Source organism: Hemiscyllium ocellatum, chromosome 9, assembly GCF_020745735.1.
Source record: "Hemiscyllium ocellatum isolate sHemOce1 chromosome 9, sHemOce1.pat.X.cur, whole genome shotgun sequence".
Classification (NCBI taxonomy): domain Eukaryota; kingdom Metazoa; phylum Chordata; class Chondrichthyes; order Orectolobiformes; family Hemiscylliidae; genus Hemiscyllium; species Hemiscyllium ocellatum.
Genome location: NC_083409.1, coordinates 55335352 through 55357277, shown reverse-complemented (window position 1 = coordinate 55357277; position 21926 = coordinate 55335352). Strand labels below are relative to the sequence as shown.

The following is a 21926-nucleotide window of genomic DNA, read 5'->3' as shown; positions in this document are numbered from 1 at the left end:
CAGAATGGCCATGGGAGGAACCTAAATCTTTAAAGTTATTTGATATTTTGAACATACAGGAAAGCTGGAACAGGTGAAGGAGTAGCTCTGTTATTTAAGAATGTTATTAGTATAATTATGAGAAATGACCTTATTTTGATAGAATAGGATGTATAATTTGGATATAAATTAATTGGATATAAATAAGAAAATGCAAAGGCAACAGATCATTTGCAGGAACAATTTGTGGGCCCCCAAATCATGACTTCAGTGTAGAACAGTGTACTGGAAGAAATAATTGGATTATGGAAGGTACACAACACTCATGTAATTTTAATCGACATGTAGATTTGGTGAACCAGGTTGGCAAAGATTGCTGAGGAATTTAATTTATAAAGCGTATCCGGGGCAACTTCTTAGAGCAGGCTATTTTAGACCTGCTAATAAGCAAGAGAGGCAGGATTAATTTATAAGCACATGGTAAAGAAGCCTCTATGTGACAATGATCATAGTATGTAGAATTTTAGATTCACCTAGAAGAGCAGTTTGGTTCTAAGATTAGTGTTATAGTTACTTTTATTCACATTTACAAGGATATGAAGGCACAGCTCAGTAAAGTGACTGAGACTAGGGTAAAATATAGGACAGTAAACGTGCAGTATAGATGCAGGAGAACTTTAATAACTTAATAAACATTTATGCAAGTGAGAAAGAAAGGCTGATCCCATTTCCAGATCCCTTTCCAACTGAAGTTGTGGTAATCAATAAGCCAGGCTGTTTACATACATACAGTAAACAGCCAAAATTATAATCTTGTTTAAAAAATTGTGTAGGCTACAGACTCCAAGGGATAATTGGCAGTTATCCTGAAGTGAAATTAAATGTCGAATTCCGCTGACACTTTGCTTTACCAATTTGTTGCCAGCATGTTTAAACAAGTTCTTTTTGCTTTTACCCATTTGCCTGTGAATGCACATGGCACACAACAAGTTCACTTAACTATTATGCCTGCAGTCTCTTCTATCAAGACTAATATTTTTATGAAGAGTTGCTAAGGTTTCCTGATGAGTCTGCTTTGGCAAATATTGATAGGCTGCTATCAGAGTGGAGCCTTATTAGACTTGAGCATGGATTTAACATTACCCTTGAAAACAATAGTTTCATTATTTTACATTGTCCACTGCTGGTAAGGCAATGCCAACAGCAGGTTCTAGCTCCTGCAGTGTCAGCATCAGCATCTGTGAAAGTGCTGCATAATTTCCACACCATTGAAGGAATACATTAGAAGAAACTAATTTGAAGATTCAAGTGAATGGTGTTACACTGAACAAGTCGACAAGTTTATCTATTTAGGGCAAGTGATAACAGATGATGACAGATGTGATGCATAATTCAGAAAAAGGATAGAAGTTGCCGGAATGTTGTGGAAAAAAACTTCAAGCTTGTAACAAGGTAAAATCTCAAGATACTGCTTTCAATCCACTTTTTGTTTGCCTCAAATATTTAGACAATGAATAAATATCCACGGAAGACAAGACAGATGTCTGAAACATGGATGCCGAGGTATATGCTAAGAATTCCACAGATAGGCCATAAAAAGGTGAATTTTCAAGACTAAAGAAAATCTAGTTAAAATCACACAACACCAGGTTATAGTGCAACGGGTTTAATTGGAAGCACACTAGCTTTCTCAGCGACGTTCCTTCATCACCTGAAAGCTAGTGCTTCCAATTGAATCTGTTGGACTATAACCTGGTGTTGTGTGATTTTTAACTGTGTACACCCCAGTCCAACACCGGCATCTCCAAGTAAAGAAAATCTAAGAAGTGACATCAACAGAAGAAAGTGTCACTATTTTGTCTTTTGATTGGAGCAGAAAAGCTACAAAGAACTTTCCTCGGAGGCAAAGCAAGGACATCAGAAAGTGAGGTTGACCTATGCATGGTTGGATGCTGGATGCCACAGAATGGGTGCAGGAGAGCTATTGTGCATAGATTATGATGACATAACATAGAGAAGGGTGGCAGACCATGACAACAGATCTCCTGGCAGGGATCACTATTCGCAACAGCAAGAAAAGCTTAAGAGGAAAGCTAATTGTATTGAAAATTTGGGGATTTTAACAGATGAAGAAAAAAAGAGAAGTGTTTTCCCCTGACAAATGGGTTAGTTATCAGTGGGATCACACATTTAAAATAATTAACAAGTGTTCGAGAATGGAAACTAAGAGGAGATTTTGCACAAAAAGGGCTGTTGTGGTTAATAGATGATGCAACCTGAAATGGTGGTGAAGCACATCCATCACACCCACCAATGAAATGGCAAGTATGCATTCATTTGAAGATGATTAATTTGCATGATTAAAGGGAAATTTAGGGACTCAATTCAAGAGCATTTTCAAGAAGCTGGTACAGGTCTCCCTCTATTTCAATGAGGAGAACAGCCTTTGTCTTGGATAACAAGCCTGAAGGCAGAGCAGCTGGAAAAACATTCAGAACCACATTGGGAAATGTTCCGAAAACATCCACACTCTGAAAAAGTTTCTCAAGAGCTGAGTAAGGACGTGTATTAGCTGTTCATTGGGGAGCCAAACTGTACATACAAGTTCTAAGGAAGGGTCACCGGACCCGAAATGTTAACTTTGATTTCTCTCCATAGATGCTGCCAGACCTGCTGAGCTTTTCCAGCAATTTCTGTTTTTGTTTCTGATTTACAGCATCCACAGTTCTTTCGGTTTTCACTGCATATATAAGGCTCTGATTGGAGATACTTAAGAGAACTTATTGACATTTTCCTAGCTATGGTTTAGCCCCCTCCTGTCTGCAAAGGCCACCAATAGTCTGCAGCATTACATGGGTACATCAGAACCAGATACGCTATCACCTGAAGAGGAAGCCGACATCCAGAAAGGCTGCTTGCTTTGCTCCAAACAGTCATTCAGAGGGGTTAGCCTTCCATTTCATCAGATGCATCTTGTTGACCTGTCTAAAAAGACTCTTGATCACCTAATCAGCACAGCAGCGTTCGCCCTTCCAAGGTTACAGGTGCTTCAGAGCTGCCAGCCTTTTACTTGGCTAGCAGCACTGGAGCCTGCATTTTCCCTTCAACTGAACCATGAGCTCTGAACAATTAGGAAGCCTCCTCCAGGATTATCACAATGCACTCTCACTACCAGTAAGTATGAGTTTGGGACCCACATTTGGGCCTGATCTCAAGGTTTGCAAGAAAACTCAGCTTAAGATTTCATTCATTCCCATCAATTTTGTTTTCATTCCATTCAAACATATATGTGTGACACTTACTTCCTTCTCCTTGCTTTTCAAAGCCTCTTTCAGCTCCAACTGGGTTAGATCCTGCTTCTGTAGTGTGTAACGCATTTCCTTTAATTCACTTTCCATTTCTCTTAGATTCTCTTGCAGCATCTGGGGAAATAAAGTCACAATAGATTTGCTGCATGTGCTAAGCATGGTGAGAGAAATGTTATTTAAAAACTTTACTCTTTTCTTTATTTTTAATTTTTAAAAGCATTATTATCCAGACTAGACTTTTTTTTCTGGGGGGGGGGGCAGGGTGAGGGTTTGTTACATTTCTTCCTCCACCATCACCCCCACCACCCCCTCCACACCCATCCACCACCACCACCTGTTTGATGGCTATTTACTAAAAACTCTGAGTTGATGGGAGAGTTGACAACAAAGTTTTAAAAATTCCACAGAGCACTGTAGAGAATCTCATGTAATCTAATCTGATCTAAAGATAATGAGCTGGTTTCAACTGTAATAGTATAGTTTTGAAGAATTAAAGACATCTACTTCAGGGCTTCCCAAAGTGGGAACTGGGACCCAAAATGATGGACTCAGAAGCAGCAATGGCTGACCCTTACCTGTTCTGATAGGTCTTTTCTTTCCCCTTTCACTGGTTATCAAAGGATCACATCAGTTTTCAAGCCTCAAAATGGGATTACATTGAGAAAAAAAAACTTAGGAAGCACTGACATCATGGAAAGATGCCTTCTACTCACTCCTTGAACCATTTTAGGGAAATAGTTGAAGTCTAATTGTAGTTCAGTCTGGTATTTCCACGTACCTTAACAGCAAGGTTGTCCAACCAGTAGTATTAGATGAACATGTTTCCCGACACCTGTCAACATGGATCCACAGAGCAAAAACAGTTTTGTGCTCTATGTATTACTTGTGATCTACTGGCTAGTCCCGGTAAAATTATTCTGTACCTGAAGATTTAGAAAGGTCCAACAGTTCCTTGGAAGAAGTCATATTTAACTCAAAACGTGAACTGCTCTCACCACAGATGCTACCAAAATTTTCTGCTTTGGTTAAGGCTTCCAGGACCTGTACTGCTTTGCTATGGCTACAGTAATACAGTACTCCCTACTGTATTTGGTTATAAATCCAAATCAAAACAGCAATATCTGTGAGCAGCAACATCATAAATTGCTCACCTTGTTGGCAGACTCTGTTTCCTGGATTCTGCTCTGCAGCCCATGTACCTGGGCCTGGGCTTTCTGTAGTTCAGTGACACATTGTCCAGCTGCTGACTCATACTGGTTCAACTGCTGCTGCTGCTCCTCAATCAGGTTCTGAGGAGAAAAAGAATGGTCAAACATTTATTTAATTGTTCAAATATTTCAGCAGTGCCATCATGCAGTCACCAAGTATCTGCCTAGAGTTTCACTTATTTTGCAGTAATTCCTTCCATTATTTCAAACTGTCCATTTTGCTCTAAATGAGGCATATGTAACAAAAAAAACTCAGTCGTGATCCTACATTGTAACATACTTCATATTGTGTTATTTTATGCATGGCAAGGTTGCTGTTTATTTAGCACAAGGAATGCAACTGCCAATGGCGAGACCAGTTTTTATTGCCTATATTGAATTGCCTTGAGAAGGTGGAGATGAATCTTCTTTAACCAGTGCAGTCCAGGAATGGTTGCCGACAGTGCTATTGGGAACGAAGTTCCAGGATTTTGACCCAGTGACAGTTCAAAGCCAGGATATTGAGAGACTTGAGGGGAACTTGGAAGTAGTGGTGTTTCCAAGCAGCTGCTGCCCATGTCTTCTACAGTCAGCAAAGTAGCAGGTTTAGAAGGTGCTGTTGAAGAAATTTATGTCAAAGTATAACGCAACTTAGTAATTGAGAATTTTGATGTCTTTAAACTCTGGCAAAATGTAATTAAGCATTCAGTCGGACGTTCAGTACACTCCGGATATCACAATGGCACAAAGAGATCAGACAGTGCTGAAAACAAAACAAAAATCTCTCCAAATACTCAATAATTCACACTATAATAGTTAGATTCATAAATATTCAACAATGTAGGACATGAGAACAAATGAGTTCCTTACTCGGTTAAACGTGTTGCTCCTCTACCATCCATACATTTGAATCATTGAAACCCAATGGGTAACAAGAACCTTGTTATTTTCTCCTTACCCTGTCACCAACACATAGGCCAATTACTGTTCTTGTGGAGATCAGCTAACTCAGACCACACAGTCCCTTGAAGAGTCACATCACACACTGTACTTAAACAACTGAAGCAGCAAGGTGTCCCAATTTAAATCTATTTTATCAGCTTGCACAATACTGACAGAGCACAGGAAAAATCACCATGGAATATTTTGCCTGCTTCTTCTGAACTAAATACCACTCGTGAGTTGAACATCAGCTTTTTTTGTGGCTTTTATTCTCAGCTTGTGATAGTAGCAAATATGAGCCATAGCTGACTATCATTCAATGGAAATGATCACAATAAATTTAATTAACAAACACAATGTCTTGACAGCAGGGATAAGTGGTACAACTCTCAGCCAGAATCGTAGAAAGTAACAAAAAGGTGTTTGCATGCTCATCAGCTGATCTATCAACTTTGTCATACCAACCTCAGCCATTTGGCTCCAATACTCAAACATCACCATACATACAGCTTCCTAATCTGAGACAGACTTTGAGGGAAAAAAATCTCCTGCACAAGAAATCACTTCAAAACCTGACAATGTTTAAAATTACTAAGTCCATGGATGTATCTGTCTATTTAATACTCAATGTTATAGCTCCCCATTCTCTGATGATTTGGAGATGCCAGTGTTGGACTGGGATGTACAAAGTTAAAAACACACAACACCAGGTTATAGTCCAACAGGTTTAATTGGAAGCACACTAGCTTTTGGAGCGACGCTCCATCATCAGGTGATTGCACAATCACCTGTTGAAGGAGCGTCGTTCCGAAAGCTAGTGTGCTTCCAATTAAACCTGTTGGACTATAACCTGGTGTTGTGTGTTTTTAACATTCTCTGATGGATTGCAAGAATATAAAATTAAAGATCATTGGGATGACTCAAGTGCAGACTAAAATCATTGTAGCTGACATTAAGATTGCCACCATTTGCATCAGAAGTGTTACCCAGTCCAGATTTATCCCTGGATGACGAGGAAAACATGTTTAATATTCACCAGGTCAATCAATGGCAAGTTTGAGTAGTTGAAATGTGAAATCATGACTTAAGTTTGGAGGTATGTTTGTTTCTGATATAAACCTTATATGCATTTCATTGGACATAAAAATAGGGGAGAAAAATTAATATCGGGTTTGCATCTTCACTTATTGCTGAAGCAGGTCTAGGCAACAATCCTCAGGGCCTCCCAAACATGTAGATTATTAAACCGACAATCATTCGGATCAGCTTCTCTGCTAAATGGATGAGACTGGGTGATGGTGCACAGTTGCTACTGAGCATTCAGTGGAGGTAGCATTGGGTAAGTTGAATAAATTGAAAAAGAGGTATCAGAATATCCTGTAGAGTTAATGTTCTCACTGCTGGTTGAAACCATTACAAATGAAGACTTGTTTACCACTGAGGTGAAGAGAGATCTCAGCAAGTTTTAGGCACTTTGTGACTCTTCTTTCTTAAATTTTCAGTTGCCTCATACCCTGTTTAACCCCAGGCTCACTACTTACAACTAACTAATTGATGTTCCTGCCCCTTTCTCTCAAAGTAGAGGAACCTATTTGTTGAGATCTGACTTTATCTTGTAATTGTCTTAGGAAGCCAAGAGCAGACAGGGTTGCTAATGGACACTCTTAACACTTCTGTAAGCTCTCTGAACGACGGTCAGACTTCATGAATAAAAACTCGAGCAAAGTAGGAACATAACTGTTAGTTTGAAATGAAGAAAGGAATTATATAACCACTCACAGTATATTTGTTTTCTTAAAAAAAAAGAATGGACAGCCCAGATTAGTGTGGAAATGCACTACCTGTATCCTATGCCATTTGGCCTATAATATTTCTAGGTTTGGTTCTTCATGTAAATTGATTTTGCTGTTTTCATTAAGGTAGTGATGAGGATGGTAAAGCTGAAATTAATGACCACAGGCAAAATTCCACTTTGCTTTCGGTAAACAGGCATATGTAGAGGTGAATTAATAATTAGCTCATGGTGATACCTTTCCCACATTGAAAGGACCTATCAAAACTCATTAGCCAAGTTCACACCAGCATGCTTGCATCATAGCATACGTCAGCTGCACAGTATATGTTAAGAGAGCATTTGACAGCAATGTCATTATCTGAACAAGACAGTCCAGTGATTGATGGATGATGTCAGTAGCAAATGCCGCATAGCATTGCTGAGTGTTAGTCTTTTAAGCCGCATGACATTTCTCAGAATGTTGAAATTTATAGTGCAATGGAGAATAAGAAAGATGCTTTAGAAGCAAAAAGTATTTTAGTAAAACATATTTGAGAGCAGCTCTTAAACTGTAAGATGATTTTTAAAATATTTTTTCATGACAGTATGAAAGGCTCAGCAATTTTGGGACTGAACACAAAATATCTCTAAAGATGCTGCCAGATCAGTGAAAGAAGCAGAATTAACGTTTAGGGTTAATTTATTAGAATTACGTGATTGAAAACACAAACATGACAGACTTGTATTCAATATTGGACATAAACCTATAAGTGGATATATAGCTGTTTTCTGGATTTAACAATTTTATATATTCTTTGTATAAATCTGCAGTATAATTGTTAAGCATGCATTCATTCATTCATGGGAATGTGGACATCACTGGTAGGAAACCATACTACCTGTACCTAATCAGCCCAAAAAGTGTGCTTCTAAGCTATCTTCTTAAACTGATGCAATCCGTGTGGTGTAAGTCCACCCACATACGGTTAAGGGAGTTCTAGAAGTTTTACCTAGTGTCAACCAGTGGTATGGTTCCAAGCCAGTATGGTGTGAAAACAAGAGAGGAATTTACAGAGGGTGATAATTTTGGAGAAGACTGAGTAAATTACAGGGAAATGGTAAGGCAATAAGTCAAGGTGAGAGAGAGATCACAGGTCTGGAAAGTACTGTTGAAAGAGCCTTGAGTTACTGTAGTGCACAGTAATGTTATTAGCAAAGTTAAATTGCCCTGAAAAAGCAGTACTCTCAGGTCACCAGAGGTGTTAAATTATTCCTTGATCAAATGGTGGAACACTGGAAAGAACAGTAACCTCTGAAGGAAATATAACACAAGGATAAATTAATTGGATCCTTAACATGCCGTGTATGAGGAGTGCACCCAGGAAGAGAATTTACACCACTCAATGTTATAGCTCTATCTCTGGCCTATACTTTCTAATAGTGAATGTGAATTGTCTCTTCTATTTCAAAGTAATCCTGCCTATACTAAATCTCGGTCAGAAATCAGAATGGTTATTTTCTATTCTACTTGCTGGCCAATGTTAAATATTCAGGTGTTTAACATTGTCCAAAGTGAAGCACAGAACAGGCAGTCAAGTGAAATGACTATTTTCAGATTTATGAATCTCTCCCAATTATTTTCTGTGAAGCATTTTTGGAATATGACAAGGATGCCATTTTAATTTAAGATGTTATTGACATCAACAACCTGCATTTTCCACTTTCATTTTAGACTCTGGGTGTTAACTGACTCTTTTTTTTAAAAAAACAGAGACATTCTATACCTCAAATCTGTCTGATGGACAGAGAGGTGGTAGGTATGACAAATCCAGGGTGAGAAAAGGCATTAATTTGGACAAATCAGGTGGTCTTTTCCTCTGCATAATTTGCCAAATTTGAAATTGATCACACATTCGAGAAGGAACATCTATCATGTGGATGAACACAAAACAGTAATCACTGTGTAGTAATGACTTTTGCTGATCAATTTCTAGCATGAATGGTTCACAGACATGTTCACACATCATTATGATAATATAAAAGATTCAAAGCCTGATGTGTCGTTTTCACAGCTTTCACTGGCAAGGGTTCCAAGACATCTGCAGAAAATGGGGAGGGGGAGCAAGTGACAGGCCGATCACCTGGAAGAAATGTGGTATATTCTCAAAGGGTGGTAATGGAGTATTTCTGGAGAGCAAGCTGCCTCATGCTATTTCTTTTGCTGGACTCTTCATCCCTGGTTCTGATAGAAGGGATCTGAAGACGACAATTCCCAGCCTATTCTATCATTTGAAGTGATGTAAGTATTCTTGCCAATATAGAAATTGTTGGTAGGGGATAGCATGTTTAAGGAGATCAGACACTTATCTGAGCTAAGAGTGATAATCCTAGATTGCAGTATTGCTTGTCCAGTGCCAGAGTTCAGGATATTTGCCCAGATATGCAGGGAAGTAAGAGGATATGCAATAAGTTGGGTTTGGTGACGAAAGTAATGGTGGTGGTGGTTGCGGGGGTGTGTCCGAATATATATCAATAGTCTTGGCAAGTTTGGGGAATAGGGTTCTAGATAGGCTATATGAGGAGCTTTGTACTAAATTCCAAAGCAAACTCACAGGTAATAATCTTGGCTTCATTATCTATGCCACATGCAAATTGCTGCAAGGCAACAATTAGAAAAAGGAATGCATGGCTTAAAAAACTAATGTGGAGAAATGAACATAGAACAATTGAAATGAGTTTCAATTCATGAGGAACTCATACTAGTAAGATGGGTATAACTGAACTGTGTAGGGCTAATCTACTGAGTCATATAACTAGGGAAGTAGAGAGGGTTTAAACTAAACAGAGATCATTTTGGAGAAGATTGAGTCGTGTCACCATACTCTTACCAGACCATAGGGATTGCTCTCTCATTAGAGAGAGAAGCGACTGGTGGTGATTTAACTTGAAGGCCACCAGACCTCAGGCGAGGGAAGAAGTTGAGAAGGAGAGTCCTTCATGGTAACCTCAAACCGGTGATGGGAATTGAACCCATGCTGTTGGCATCACACTGCTCTAGAAACCAACCATCCAGCCAGCTGAGCTCAACCAATCCCCAGAAGATTGAGTAAATTAAAGGGAAATATAAGGCAATAGATCAAAGCAGCAATAAAGGTAATGATAATCAGAGAATGACATGAGACTAAAATTACAATAAGAGTTGCCAGCAGACAGGGTCAGAGTTTACAAAAATAATTAAAAGGAACTGAGTTAAGGGCTCTGCATCTGATATCCTGAGGAATTTGTAATAAAGCAAATGCACTGTCAGCCAAAATACAAATTCACATATATGACCTGACAGCCATGTCAGATATGTGCCTACAAGGAAACTAAAATTGGGATCTTGATATCCCATGGATACCTGACATTTAGGAAAGACGGGAATTTGAGCTGAAGTGATGACCCCCAAGTTTTAGAGTTTGAAATGTAGAATCAGTTGAAGAAACTGATTGTTTACAAGCAACCTAGCAGCAGTGACAACGAAAGTCATAATATAAATCAAGAAATGAGAGGTGCTTGTCACAGACGGTGGTACGCATATGGAATGAACTGCCAGCAGAAATGGTTGACGCAGGTACATTAACATTTAAAAAGGTATTTGGACAAATACATGGTTAGGTAAGGTTTAGAAGGATATGGGCCAAGTGCAGGGAAACGAGGTTAGCGTGGATGGACATTTTGGTCAGCACAGACCAGTTTGGGGTGAAGAGCCAGTCTCTGTGCTTTAGGACTTTATGATTCTAATCAAAGATAAAACAGTAATCATGGAGGATTTCAATGTACATATAGATTGGTTTACCCAAAGAGTGGTAATATTGTGGAAGACAAATTCTTGAAATGTATATGAGGTTTTCTTTTAGAAGAGTACATTGAGGAACCAACTAGGGAATAGGTTAGTTTAGACCTCGTATTGTGTGAAGAAAAGGGCTAATTAATACTTTTATTGTAGAAGGAGCATTTCGGAAAGAGTGACCATTATACAAAAGCATTCTCCATTAAGCTTTCAAGTTATGTATTCAATCAGAAGCTAGACTTAAATCTAAAGATAGAAAATGATGAGACTTCAAGGCACAAATTGCCCTATAGTGGATTGGCAGACTACATTAAAAAGGTATGACACGAGACAGGTATTGCTAACATTTAAAGGACTAATACATCGCTTACATTAAAAATGCATACTTCTCATGCATTAAAAGCAGGGACAATGTTTTAACAGTGACCAACAAAATAAATTACAGGATTGTATTAGACAAAAGGAAAAAAAAACCTATAAAGTTGACAAAAGAATGGTAAGCCTGAGGACTGAGAAGAGTTTAGAATTCTGCAAAGAAGGACCAAGGAAAAGAAAATAGAATGAAAGCAAACTATCAATAAACAAAAATAGATTCTAAAAGCTTCTATATGTATGTAACAAAGGAAAGATCATCAGAAACAAGTGAGGGTCCATTGCAAAAACGGTCAGGAGAATTTATAATAGCAGATAAACAAATTACAGAGAAACTAAAAAGAAAAATACTGTGTGTCTGTCTTCAGTGACTGAAATATAACAAAACTTCCCAGAAGTAATGAGGAACTGAGAGACTAATGTAAAAGAAATGTTAGTTAAAGGCTAACACTATGTGAATTGAATGGGACTTAGGGTAGATAAATCCCCTGGATGGTCTATGTCCAAGTATTGAAGAGTCAGTTGTAGGGATAACAGTTGCATTTTATGGGGGTATTTCAGTGTATGTGTGTGTAATCTAGAAATCTTGACAAAGCAAAGGCTGGTCTTTCAGGACAGAGATGAGGAATTTCTTCACTGACTATGAAGAATCTTTGGAGCTAACCACCCAGAGGGTTGTGGAGGCTCAGTCACTGAGTAGATTTGAGACGGAGACCAAGAGAATTCTACATCTTAAAACATTAACAGATACATGGATAGTGCAAGAAAATGGTGTTTAATAGAAGACCAGCCATGATCTCACTGAACAGCAGGGTTGGCTCAGAGGGCTGAATGCCTAGTCATAGAGATGTATAGCATGGAAACAGACTCTTCGGTTCAATGCCGATCAGACATCCCAAATTGATCTGGTACCATTTGCCAGCATGAACTCTATATCCCTCTAAGCCTTTCCCATTCATATATCCATCTAGATGCCTTTTAAATGTTGTGGTTGAACTGGCCTCCACCACTTCCACTGGCAGCTCATTCCATACACGCACCACCCTTTGCATGAAACATTTGCCCCTTAGATCTCTTTTAAATCTATCCCTTTCACCCTAAACCTATGCCCTCTAGTTCTAGACTCCCCCAACCCAGGGAAAAGATCTTGTGTATTCACGCAATCCATGCCCCTCATGATTTTATAAACCTCTATAAAGTCACCCCTCAGCCTCCGACGCTTTTTTTTTTAAAATCAAAGTAGAGAGAAATTTAAATGTGTTAATTACAAACATTTTGACTCTAAGTGACAGTGTCACCTGTCCCAGTGTCTTTCTGATCCTTTTCTTAGACATCTGGACTCATATGATATAAAAGTATGCCCTTTCCATGGGTGGTAACTGTTGTTCTTCTCAAGACAGCACAATCCTACTGTCAAAAACTGGTAATAATTAGCAGTCTTAATTGGAGACTGATATGTGAAACAGAAAATTTACACTTTAACCTCAAAATCCTTTTGACACTTTCCAGTCAGCACCGTCCCCATGACTTGTGCTACCTGCCGATCTTCCTTTCTACCTATCCACTCCACCCTCTTCTCTGACCTATCACCTTCATCCCCAACCCCACTTACCCATTGTACTCTTTGCTACCTTCCCCCACCCTCCTCTCTGGCCTATTACCTCCTTCCCCACCCCCATTCACCTATTGTACTCTATGCTATTTTCACCCCATCCCCACCCCCCTATCTTTTAAATCACTCCCCCCTACAGGCTCCCTGCCTCTATTCCTGATGAAAGGTTTTTGCCAGAAACATCAATTTTCCTGCTCCTTGGAATGCTGCCTGACCTGCTGTGCTTTTCCAGCACTACTCTAATCCAGACTCAACTTCAACCGTATTGGTTGAGAGAGCAGAGGAAGTTTTATTCTGCAACTAGCTTTGATAGACTGGACTTGAAATGGCTTGACGATGGAATTTGGGTTTTAATTATAGCTGGCTGACCAGGCAAAAAATCAGAAGGGGCAGTTAAAAATGGTATGGGGTGGGGGATGGCATATTCTCTTTGGAGTCTCGACTTTGCTGACTATAAATTTTAAATGGCTGGTGACAAATACACCCATCCCAAGCCAGTCCTGTCTTTTTAAATAAAATAGATCTTTGATTACATCATTGGGGCTGGATCTTGTGAACCCGAAGCCTAAGCAATGCAGCAGTCCTGACTTCCCTACCAGGCTACACCTACCAGGAACAGCACCTACCAGGTTCAGCAAACTGTGGCCCTGGAGTGCTCATTTTGGCCACATGACAAGGTCTTCAGTCCCCCCCCCCTTCCTCTGAACTTAAATTCCCCCAAGCGCCAACAATCAACTGGCCTGTCCTGGGGACCATTCTCCTGTGTTCCCAATGCCAGGTCCCTACTGCCCAATTTTAAAAGCCGGACAGACAGTCATTTCCCACAAAGCTCACTGCCATTATGGCAGGAAAGTAGGGAAATGACAGCCTAATGAGATCAACCCATTAAACTTGGCTGAACCGATTTACTTCTCCAGGGCAAATCGTTTACTGTTGCCTTCCAGGTGGTTCTTAGGACTGGAAGGAGTCATCCATTCGCCAATACTGATTTCCCTCACTTTTTTTTTTAAGATTAGATTAGATTACTTACAGTGTGGAAACAGGCCCTTCTGCACAACAAGTCCACACCGACCCTCCGAAGAGCATCCCAACCAGACCCATTCCCCTACATCTAACACTATGGGAAATTTAGCACGGCCAATTCATCTTTGGACTGTGGGAGGAAACCGGAGCACCCGGAGGAAACCCACGCAGGCATGGGGAGAATGTGCAAATTCTGCATAGCCTGTTGCCCGAGGCGGGAATTGAACCCGGGTCTCTGGCGCTGTGAGGCAGCAATGCTAACCACTGTGCCACCTTTCTAAACAAAAAAAACTAATCTCCAATATTTCAAAAGGAGATTTACTCCAAGTGACTAGAGTGATAAATCACTTGATGCAAGATGCTGCATTTTCACCAATGCCAATGTTATTCCTGTGCATGTCCTTCAATATTCTTTGGGCTCTGACTGCTGCTAAGGTGGACACCCAAGCCTTTCAAAGCCTACCAAAGATCTAGCAAAAAAAGAATGGCAGAAGAGCAAAGATAAAAATCAGCACATTAGGACTTCACAGAATGCATTAAATACTTCACAAACTATTTATCCATGTCAATCCGTATCTGTCACTGGACCACTCTCTGATGGCAGAAAGTTTCAATCTAATGGTGCACATGAAAGCAATAAAAAAGAAAAGCCCTAGGTTTCACATCAGAAGATGTTCAACAACTATTTATGCTGAAATAAAAGTAAATTAGTGAATGCTGGAAGTCAGAAATAAACACACAAAGTGCCGGAGAAACTCAGCAGATCCAGCAGCATCTGTACAGAGAGAGAGGCTTAATGTTTCAAATTAATTGACTCTTCATCGTTGTTGGACTTGAAATGTTAACTCTGCTTCTCTTGCTACAGATGCTGCCAGACCTAAGAACTTTTCTAGCACTGTGTGTGTTTATTTATGTTGAGTTACAGGGGTGGATAATTAAACTTTAAAAACTGAGTAACTAAATTAAATATTTAAATGTTAAACAGAGATTTGTCTGATGGCTGTTGTTTCTAACTGTTAAACTGGGTCATAGGAATAATAGGAAGATAACAAATTAGATAGCCATCACACTTCAAATACCTGGGTACAAATCGGAATATATTCATCTAGGATGTCCTGAAAGAGTTCTTCAAAATCTGCTACATCAAAGTTAAGGTGCATCCTGAGAGGGTCTTTGTTAACAAATTCATAACTATTGTTCTGTAAATGAGACCTGGAAATCCCATCCACCGAAGTACTACTTGATTGAGACCCCAGTGGAGCAGGCCTGACTGGAATTGGCAATCTGCTGCCTTTTGGACTTGATATAGGCCTGTATTCAACATTCTTCACTAAGCTAAGGATAAAGTCTAGCTTTAGTCCGTGCAACAAAGAATGGCTTCCTTGGCTATCAGAAAAGTCTGATTTGGGACTTTTGTCATCTTTGGCACATTTTTCCACTTGTGCTGCTTCACCAGTGTGCCCAGGGCCGGACTCCACCGTATGACTAAGAGATTCAACAGAAGAGGCTGGAGACATTTTATCCAGTGAGTCAGCATAGACAGATGTCCTAGACTCACACTGCCCAATGGGCATAGTTTCACATATGACTGGCATTGCAAGACCTTCCTCAGCAGTTGTGCTGCCCACCACACTACTTCCACATTTCATAGAAGGATCAGAACTAACAGTCTTTGCCAATTTCCGAGGTACTTTGCAAACTGCTTCATAGTCTGCATCAGTCACACGCAAGGCTGAACAGCTGCGACACTTTCGGGATTTGTAGCCGGAGGTATCTGAAGTCTGGCAGCTGTGCGTTTCCATGGCCTCCTCACCTTGCTCTGTCCATGATTCAAATCCAGAATATACAAAGTCATCCTGTAGCAGAGCATGGTACCGAACATCAGGCAGGGTGGAGCTCTCCGCTGCAACATCCTCTCCCTTGTTGTCAGTACTCGGCTCCTCATTATTTTTACGATATAGACTAGCTATGCAGTACTTGATACGATCCTTCTCCACGAGCAACTTCTGCAAACGCTCAATAGACAGGGCCTCAATCCTTGCAATAACTGTGTCAAATTTGTAGATACGGTCTAACATGAATGCACATTTGCTACAAGCAAACTCTGCCTTGCCATCTCGAGATACCTCTTTACCCAGTACGTGAGACAGGATAACCTGTAGGTTTAGTTTGGAAGCTGTGTGAAAGATCCATCGCCGTTGGTTACCACACAGTTCCCGGGCACAGATTCTACAAACCTCCTTCATTCTCCAGCCTTGTACTTGACTGTACACTAAAAGGAGGTTAAATGCACAAAAAAACCCAACCAGTCACGATGTTAAAATGTAAACAGAAATGTCACAACCTTAAGTCTACGTGGGCTTTGACACTGGGTTCTGGATAACAATTAAAAGGCCAGCTCGTTTGTATCAATAATAAATAACGTTTCCGCAGCAAAGCTTCAAATAACCAGGCCGGCAGGAAGTCAACCAAAATCCGTGTGTGCATTCAAACCACCTAATGTACACAGCCGCCTTTACAGTTTTGCTGTAGCCTGCACCAATGTTGGACTGTCAATCACTTATGGATCTCCGTCTACCTGGCGTCAAATCAGGGTTAAAAAAAATGACTCCGCCGTTATCTGGACGTGTATGAGGGCGTACGGCCGCGCCACTGTCAGTCTTGATATTATATTCATGGTTTAACTAATAATACTCCATAAACATAAACACTCTGCAATAACTTATTAAAATTCAGCATTTATCATACAATTGAGTGTTCCGTGGTTTTCTTTGTCCCCAGTTTAAGGGCAATCCTCGTTAAATTGAATACAATTACAGGTGGAAAAAAAGCACCGGGCGGCGGTTCCTACGTTTCAGAGATAGAGCATTCAGCCATCCATTTCCACGAGAAATTTCATTTCAGAGTGTCTGCTGAAGAGCAATGCCAGCAAGTGTCATTGCATCGTGCCGCCGAATGAACACCAGCCCGTTTTATTGTCGACTCGTTTGTGGAACATCTTCACGTCGCCGGGAACGCTGGCTACACCGGGGTGCGATATTAACTCGGCCAGAGACAATAAAAAAAACCCAGTGATCAGCTCGGCATCATCCTTTCGCCTTCGCTGCACTGGTGGAGGAAAGCGAGCAATTTCATATCAGAGGGAAGACACGAAACAAAGCCACAGTGGCCGAGTAACGGGACTAGAATGAGAGAGAGAGATTCTCCGTAAAAATAATTAAATCACGTCCCGTTAGGTGGGTTTCCCGGATACGATGTCAGCAGGACGGGAAGCTGCTGTTTTGTAACTATCTAACCCGGCAGTGATGTGGCAACAATGTCGCTGAGACTGACACACTGCTCCAGGCAGACATCTGGGAAAAACCACCCGCTACCTAGGGAGAACCCGCTACACTCTGCATCTCCTCAGCCCAGTGTTACAGTCACACACTGCACTGCCACTGACAACAAAGTAACCGCATTCGGCCGGACACAATTACGGAGGGGGTGTCCCGCTGGAAATCAGAACTCCGAAGCCGAGGGGAAGGACCAGCCAAACCTCATTGGCACCCGTCTGCATTATGGTACGGTTCTCCGCCCCGGCAGCCGGTCGACATGAGGAGGAATATGTCTTTCTCCGGCTCGGTTTCCACCACACCTTCTCCCCAAGTCAGGAGGGAGGTTTTAACGTGGACTCAGCTCCCTACCCTCAAATGAACTCACGCCCCCCCACAAAAAAAGGACAGATATCGGTTTCCGCACGTTGTGAATAAGGGGTTAATACTGTGAAAACACTGCATGTTCCCACAACCTGGCTCGATAATTTTGTCTTGGAAAACATGTATTGCATTTATCCTTGAATGGCAGTTTTGTGCGAGGTTGGCGCACATCGTGGGGGAACTCCCTGGGGCTTAACGGTGCAGTCACTTTAAAAATACAACAGATCACTTGTCTCGTACTCTTTAAACATCTGTAAGCCACGAATAACTTGGTGTTTCCAGTCCTAGTTTAAATCAAAAGGTTCAGAATAGCGCCAGGTATGATCTAATAATCCATAAAAATCGCAATACATTTAATTGTTCCGTGCTGTTCTGACCTTTAAAATTGCAATACTTAAAAAAAATGCTTTATTATAGTGTCTTGCAGAATCTTGTACTCTTACAACCAAAAATATATTTGAAATGCACACCGGAAATGCTGGAGAACCACAGCAAGCCTGGCAGCATCTGTGGAGCGAGAAACAAAGTTAACGTTTCGAGTCCAGTTTAATTAGTCTTCAGAATTCAGGCGATGCCTCTGGCATTTTCTGAATTTGTTGCAGATTTTCAGCATTGGTAGTATTTTGCTCAAAACATATTAGTTATGCAGTTATTCGTGCAAGAGAAATGCAGCAGACAATTTGCACAGGCAAGGCCCCATAAACAGCAAAAGTAGATATCCTTCAACCAGTATCTCCAATTATCTGGTTAAATATGAGCCAAGTCACCTTTACCTACTCTGATTATAATAGTAATTATAAGAAACAGGAGCACAAATCCATTTTGATTTAGACCTTTCCCTCTCAGCCTAACTCCCTGTTCATTTTTGATAGCTTGCATTGCACCTACCAGGCTCTGTATATAAATATTTAATTAACTACACAGATGATTACTGGCGGTAGTTTTAAAAAAAGCCAAGGTGATTTTGGTGGTGGGAAAGTTGCACACTTCCATGTGGTAGCCCTTGTGTATGTAAACAAAAGGAGCTCAACACCTCATTTAACCAAATCAGTTCCACCCTGCTGTTCAGTAGACCATGATTGAGGCCTCAACTCTATTTATCTGCTCCTCCCCAGTAAACTTTCAGATCCTTCTACCACGTGACTTTAAAAAAATAGTTCATTTGAGAGTGCAGGTGGTGCCTCAATTAAAGGATCATCTGAGAAATAAAAATTCCTAACCATACTTCAGTAAAGTGACACGTTAAGGCTGGGTTTTCTCTACTATAGTGGGGAGCTGAATTGGGGGATTTCCCAATTTACTGACTTGTCTCATTAGAAAAGACCCCAAATCCCATGATCAATACTCTGGTGTGGGGTTAGGGAAGATGAGATAAAGCAGGACCCACTGACCTCAGGAGCTTGTTGGCCATGATGGCAGGCTGTTTAGAAAGCCTGCCTCAGTTCATTGTCTCAATTGTGTTTAAAAAATGCAATGCACTCACCCCTTATGCCCATCATTCCTCATAATCCTCTCATCCAACCAACCTACCCCATGACTGTCCAACTCTACTGAAAGAGTTCTTACACCTGGTGTTATGAATCCTTGGCTGGAAGCTCAGACCCAAAAGAATTATCTCAGTAGGAGCTTTTGTTTTGAAAATTGAAGAGAATTCTTAACTTTCCTTGATTGATATCTTTAAGTGGTTAAAGCAAATTCTGGGATCACTGTTCAATGTCACATGTTTATTTGCACAAGTATATTTGTGTGAAGTGTCTGAAGCCTGTCATGAATACTTTAACAATCTGTTTGACCCTTCTTCATAAGATTGTATGAATGGTTTTACGGATGTGGGTTTGCTCACTGAGTTGGAAGGTTCATTTTCAGATGTTTCATCACCATTCTAGGTAACAACATCAGTGAGCCTCCAAATGAAGCACTGATGGCATAGCCTGCTTTCTATTTATGTGTTTAGGTTTCCTTGGGTTGGTGATATAATTTCCTGCTCTTTTTCTCAGGAGATGTTAAATGGGATCCAAGTCAATGTGTCTGTTGTTAACACTTTGGCTGGGATGCCATGCTTCTAGGAATTTTTGTGCGTGTCTCTGTTTGGTTTGTCCTTGGATGGATATGTTGTCCCAGTTAAAGTGGTGTCCTTCATCATCTGTAAGTAAGAGTGGGTCATGTCTTTTTGTAGCTAGTTGATGTTCATGTATCCTGGTGGCTAGTTTTCTGCCTGTTTGTCCAATGTAAGTGTTTGTTACAGTTCTTGCAAGGTATTTTGTAAATAACATTAGTTTTGCTTCTTGTTTGTATAGGGTCTTTCAAGTTCATTAGTTGCTATTTTAGTGTATTGGTGGGTTTGTCAGCTCCCATGATGCCAAGAGGTCTGAGTAGTCCGGCAGTCATTCCCGAGATGTCTTTGATGTAGGGGAAAGTGGCTAGGGTTTCTGGATGTGTCTTGTCTGCTTGTTGGGGTTTGTTGCTGAGAAATCGGCAGACTGTTTTCATTGGATACCCGTTCTTTTTGAATACACTGTATAGGTGATTTTTCTCTGCTCTACGTAGTTCCTCTGTGGTGCAGTGTGTTGTGGCTTGCTGAAATAATTTTTTATTTCAAAAGATGATTTGTGAATGGATGGGTAGTTTTCTGAACAGGTCCACACACATTACTGATACTGTACAGATCAGTGGTTTTGTGTAGTTGGGGATGGGAGGGGGATATGAGTTGGTACTGTGTTGGAATGGGAGATCGGAAAACACATGAAAGGCTTTTTCAAATTATTTTTCAAAATATTCTAATTATGGTTCACAGCTTTTCTGAGGAGCCATGAGTGATCCAGAAGTTGATCTAACTTCATGCAAATTGTGGGAGACAAGGAGACTATTCCCACAGTATATCTTGCCAGTGTGGAAGTGCAAGATGTGGACTAGCCACCTTCATCCTTACATTAATCCAGCAAAATTTGGAATACTGGGAAGAGGCAGGAATCAAATTCCACCCACTATTTTTCAATGACACTGGAGTTTTTCTAATTCTATAAAAATTATGTGAAGTCTCCAGAGCTCGCTTGTATCTATGACTGGGTACCAGGGGACTGGAGAGTAGCGAATGTTGTGCCCCTGTTCAAAAAAGGGAATAGGGATAACCCCGGGAATTACAGGCCAGTTAGTCTTACTTCTGTGGTAGGCAAAGTAATGGAAAGGGTACTGAGGGATAGGATTTATGAGTATCTGGAAAGACACTGCTTGATTAGGGACAGCCAGCATGGATTTGTGAAGGGTAGGTTTTGCCTTACAAGTCTTATTGAATTCTTTGAGGAGGTGACCAAGCATGTGGATGAGGGTAGAGCAGTGGATGTAGTGTACATGGATTTTAGTAAGGCATTTGATAAGGTTCCCCATGGTAGGCTTATGTGGAAAGTCAGGAGGCATGGGATAGAGGGAAATTTGGCCAATTGGATAGAAAACTGGCTAACCGGTCGAAGTCAGAGAGTGGTGGTAGATGGTAAATATTCAGCCTGGAGCCCAGTTACAAGTGGAGTTCCGCAGGGATCAGTTCTGGGTCCTCTGCTGTTTGTAATTTTTATTAATGACTTGGATGAGGGAGTCGAAGGGTGGGTCAGTAAATTTGCAGATGATACGAAGATTGGTGGAGTTGTGGACAGTGAGGAGGGCTGTTGTTGGCTGCAAAGGGACTTAGATATGATGCAGAGCTGGGCTGAGGAGTGGCAGATGGAGTTCAACCCTGCCAAGTGTGAGGTTGTCCATTTTGGAAGAACAAATAAGAATGCGGAATACAGGGTTAACGGTAGGGTTCTTAGTCAGGTGGAGGAACAGAGGGATCTTGGGGTCTATGTACATAGATCTTTGAAAGTTGCCACTCAGGTGGATAGAGCTTGTAAGAAGGCCTATGGTGTATTAGCGTTCATTAGCAGAGGGATTGAATTCAAGAGTCGTGAAGTGATGTTGCAGCTGTACAGGACTTTGGTTAGGCCACATTTGGAGTACTGTGTGCAGTTCTGGTCGCCTCACTTTAGGAAAGATGTGGAAGCTTTGGAGAGGGTGCAGAGAAGATTTACCAGGATGTTGCCTGGAATGGAGAATAGGTCGTACGAGGATAGGTTGAGAGTTCTCGGCCTTTTCTCGTTGGAACGGCGAAGGATGAGGGGTGACTTGATAGAGGTTTATAAGATGATCAGAGGAATAGATAGAGTAGA

General features: G+C 40.8%; 1 protein-coding gene across 11 annotated transcripts in view; it reads right to left on the bottom strand.

Moving 5' to 3' along the window:
- The window catches only part of pde4dip (phosphodiesterase 4D interacting protein), a 465593-nt gene that overhangs the window by 153561 nt on the left and 290106 nt on the right, over positions 1–21926 (bottom strand). For 8 of the 11 annotated variants that reach the window (XM_060830329.1, XM_060830330.1, XM_060830332.1 and 5 more), the window contains exons 1-3: positions 15109–17247; positions 4439–4576; positions 3282–3401 (exon numbers count right to left, since the gene is read on the bottom strand). In XM_060830329.1, the coding sequence (XP_060686312.1) occupies positions 3282–3401; positions 4439–4576; positions 15109–16275 (1425 nt within the window). In that variant the 5' untranslated portion in view covers positions 16276–17247. Of the gene's footprint in view, positions 1–3281; positions 3402–4438; positions 4577–15108; positions 17248–21926 lie in introns of those variants that run through there. The other 3 variants (XM_060830337.1, XM_060830338.1, XM_060830339.1) reach the window with 1 other exon arrangement.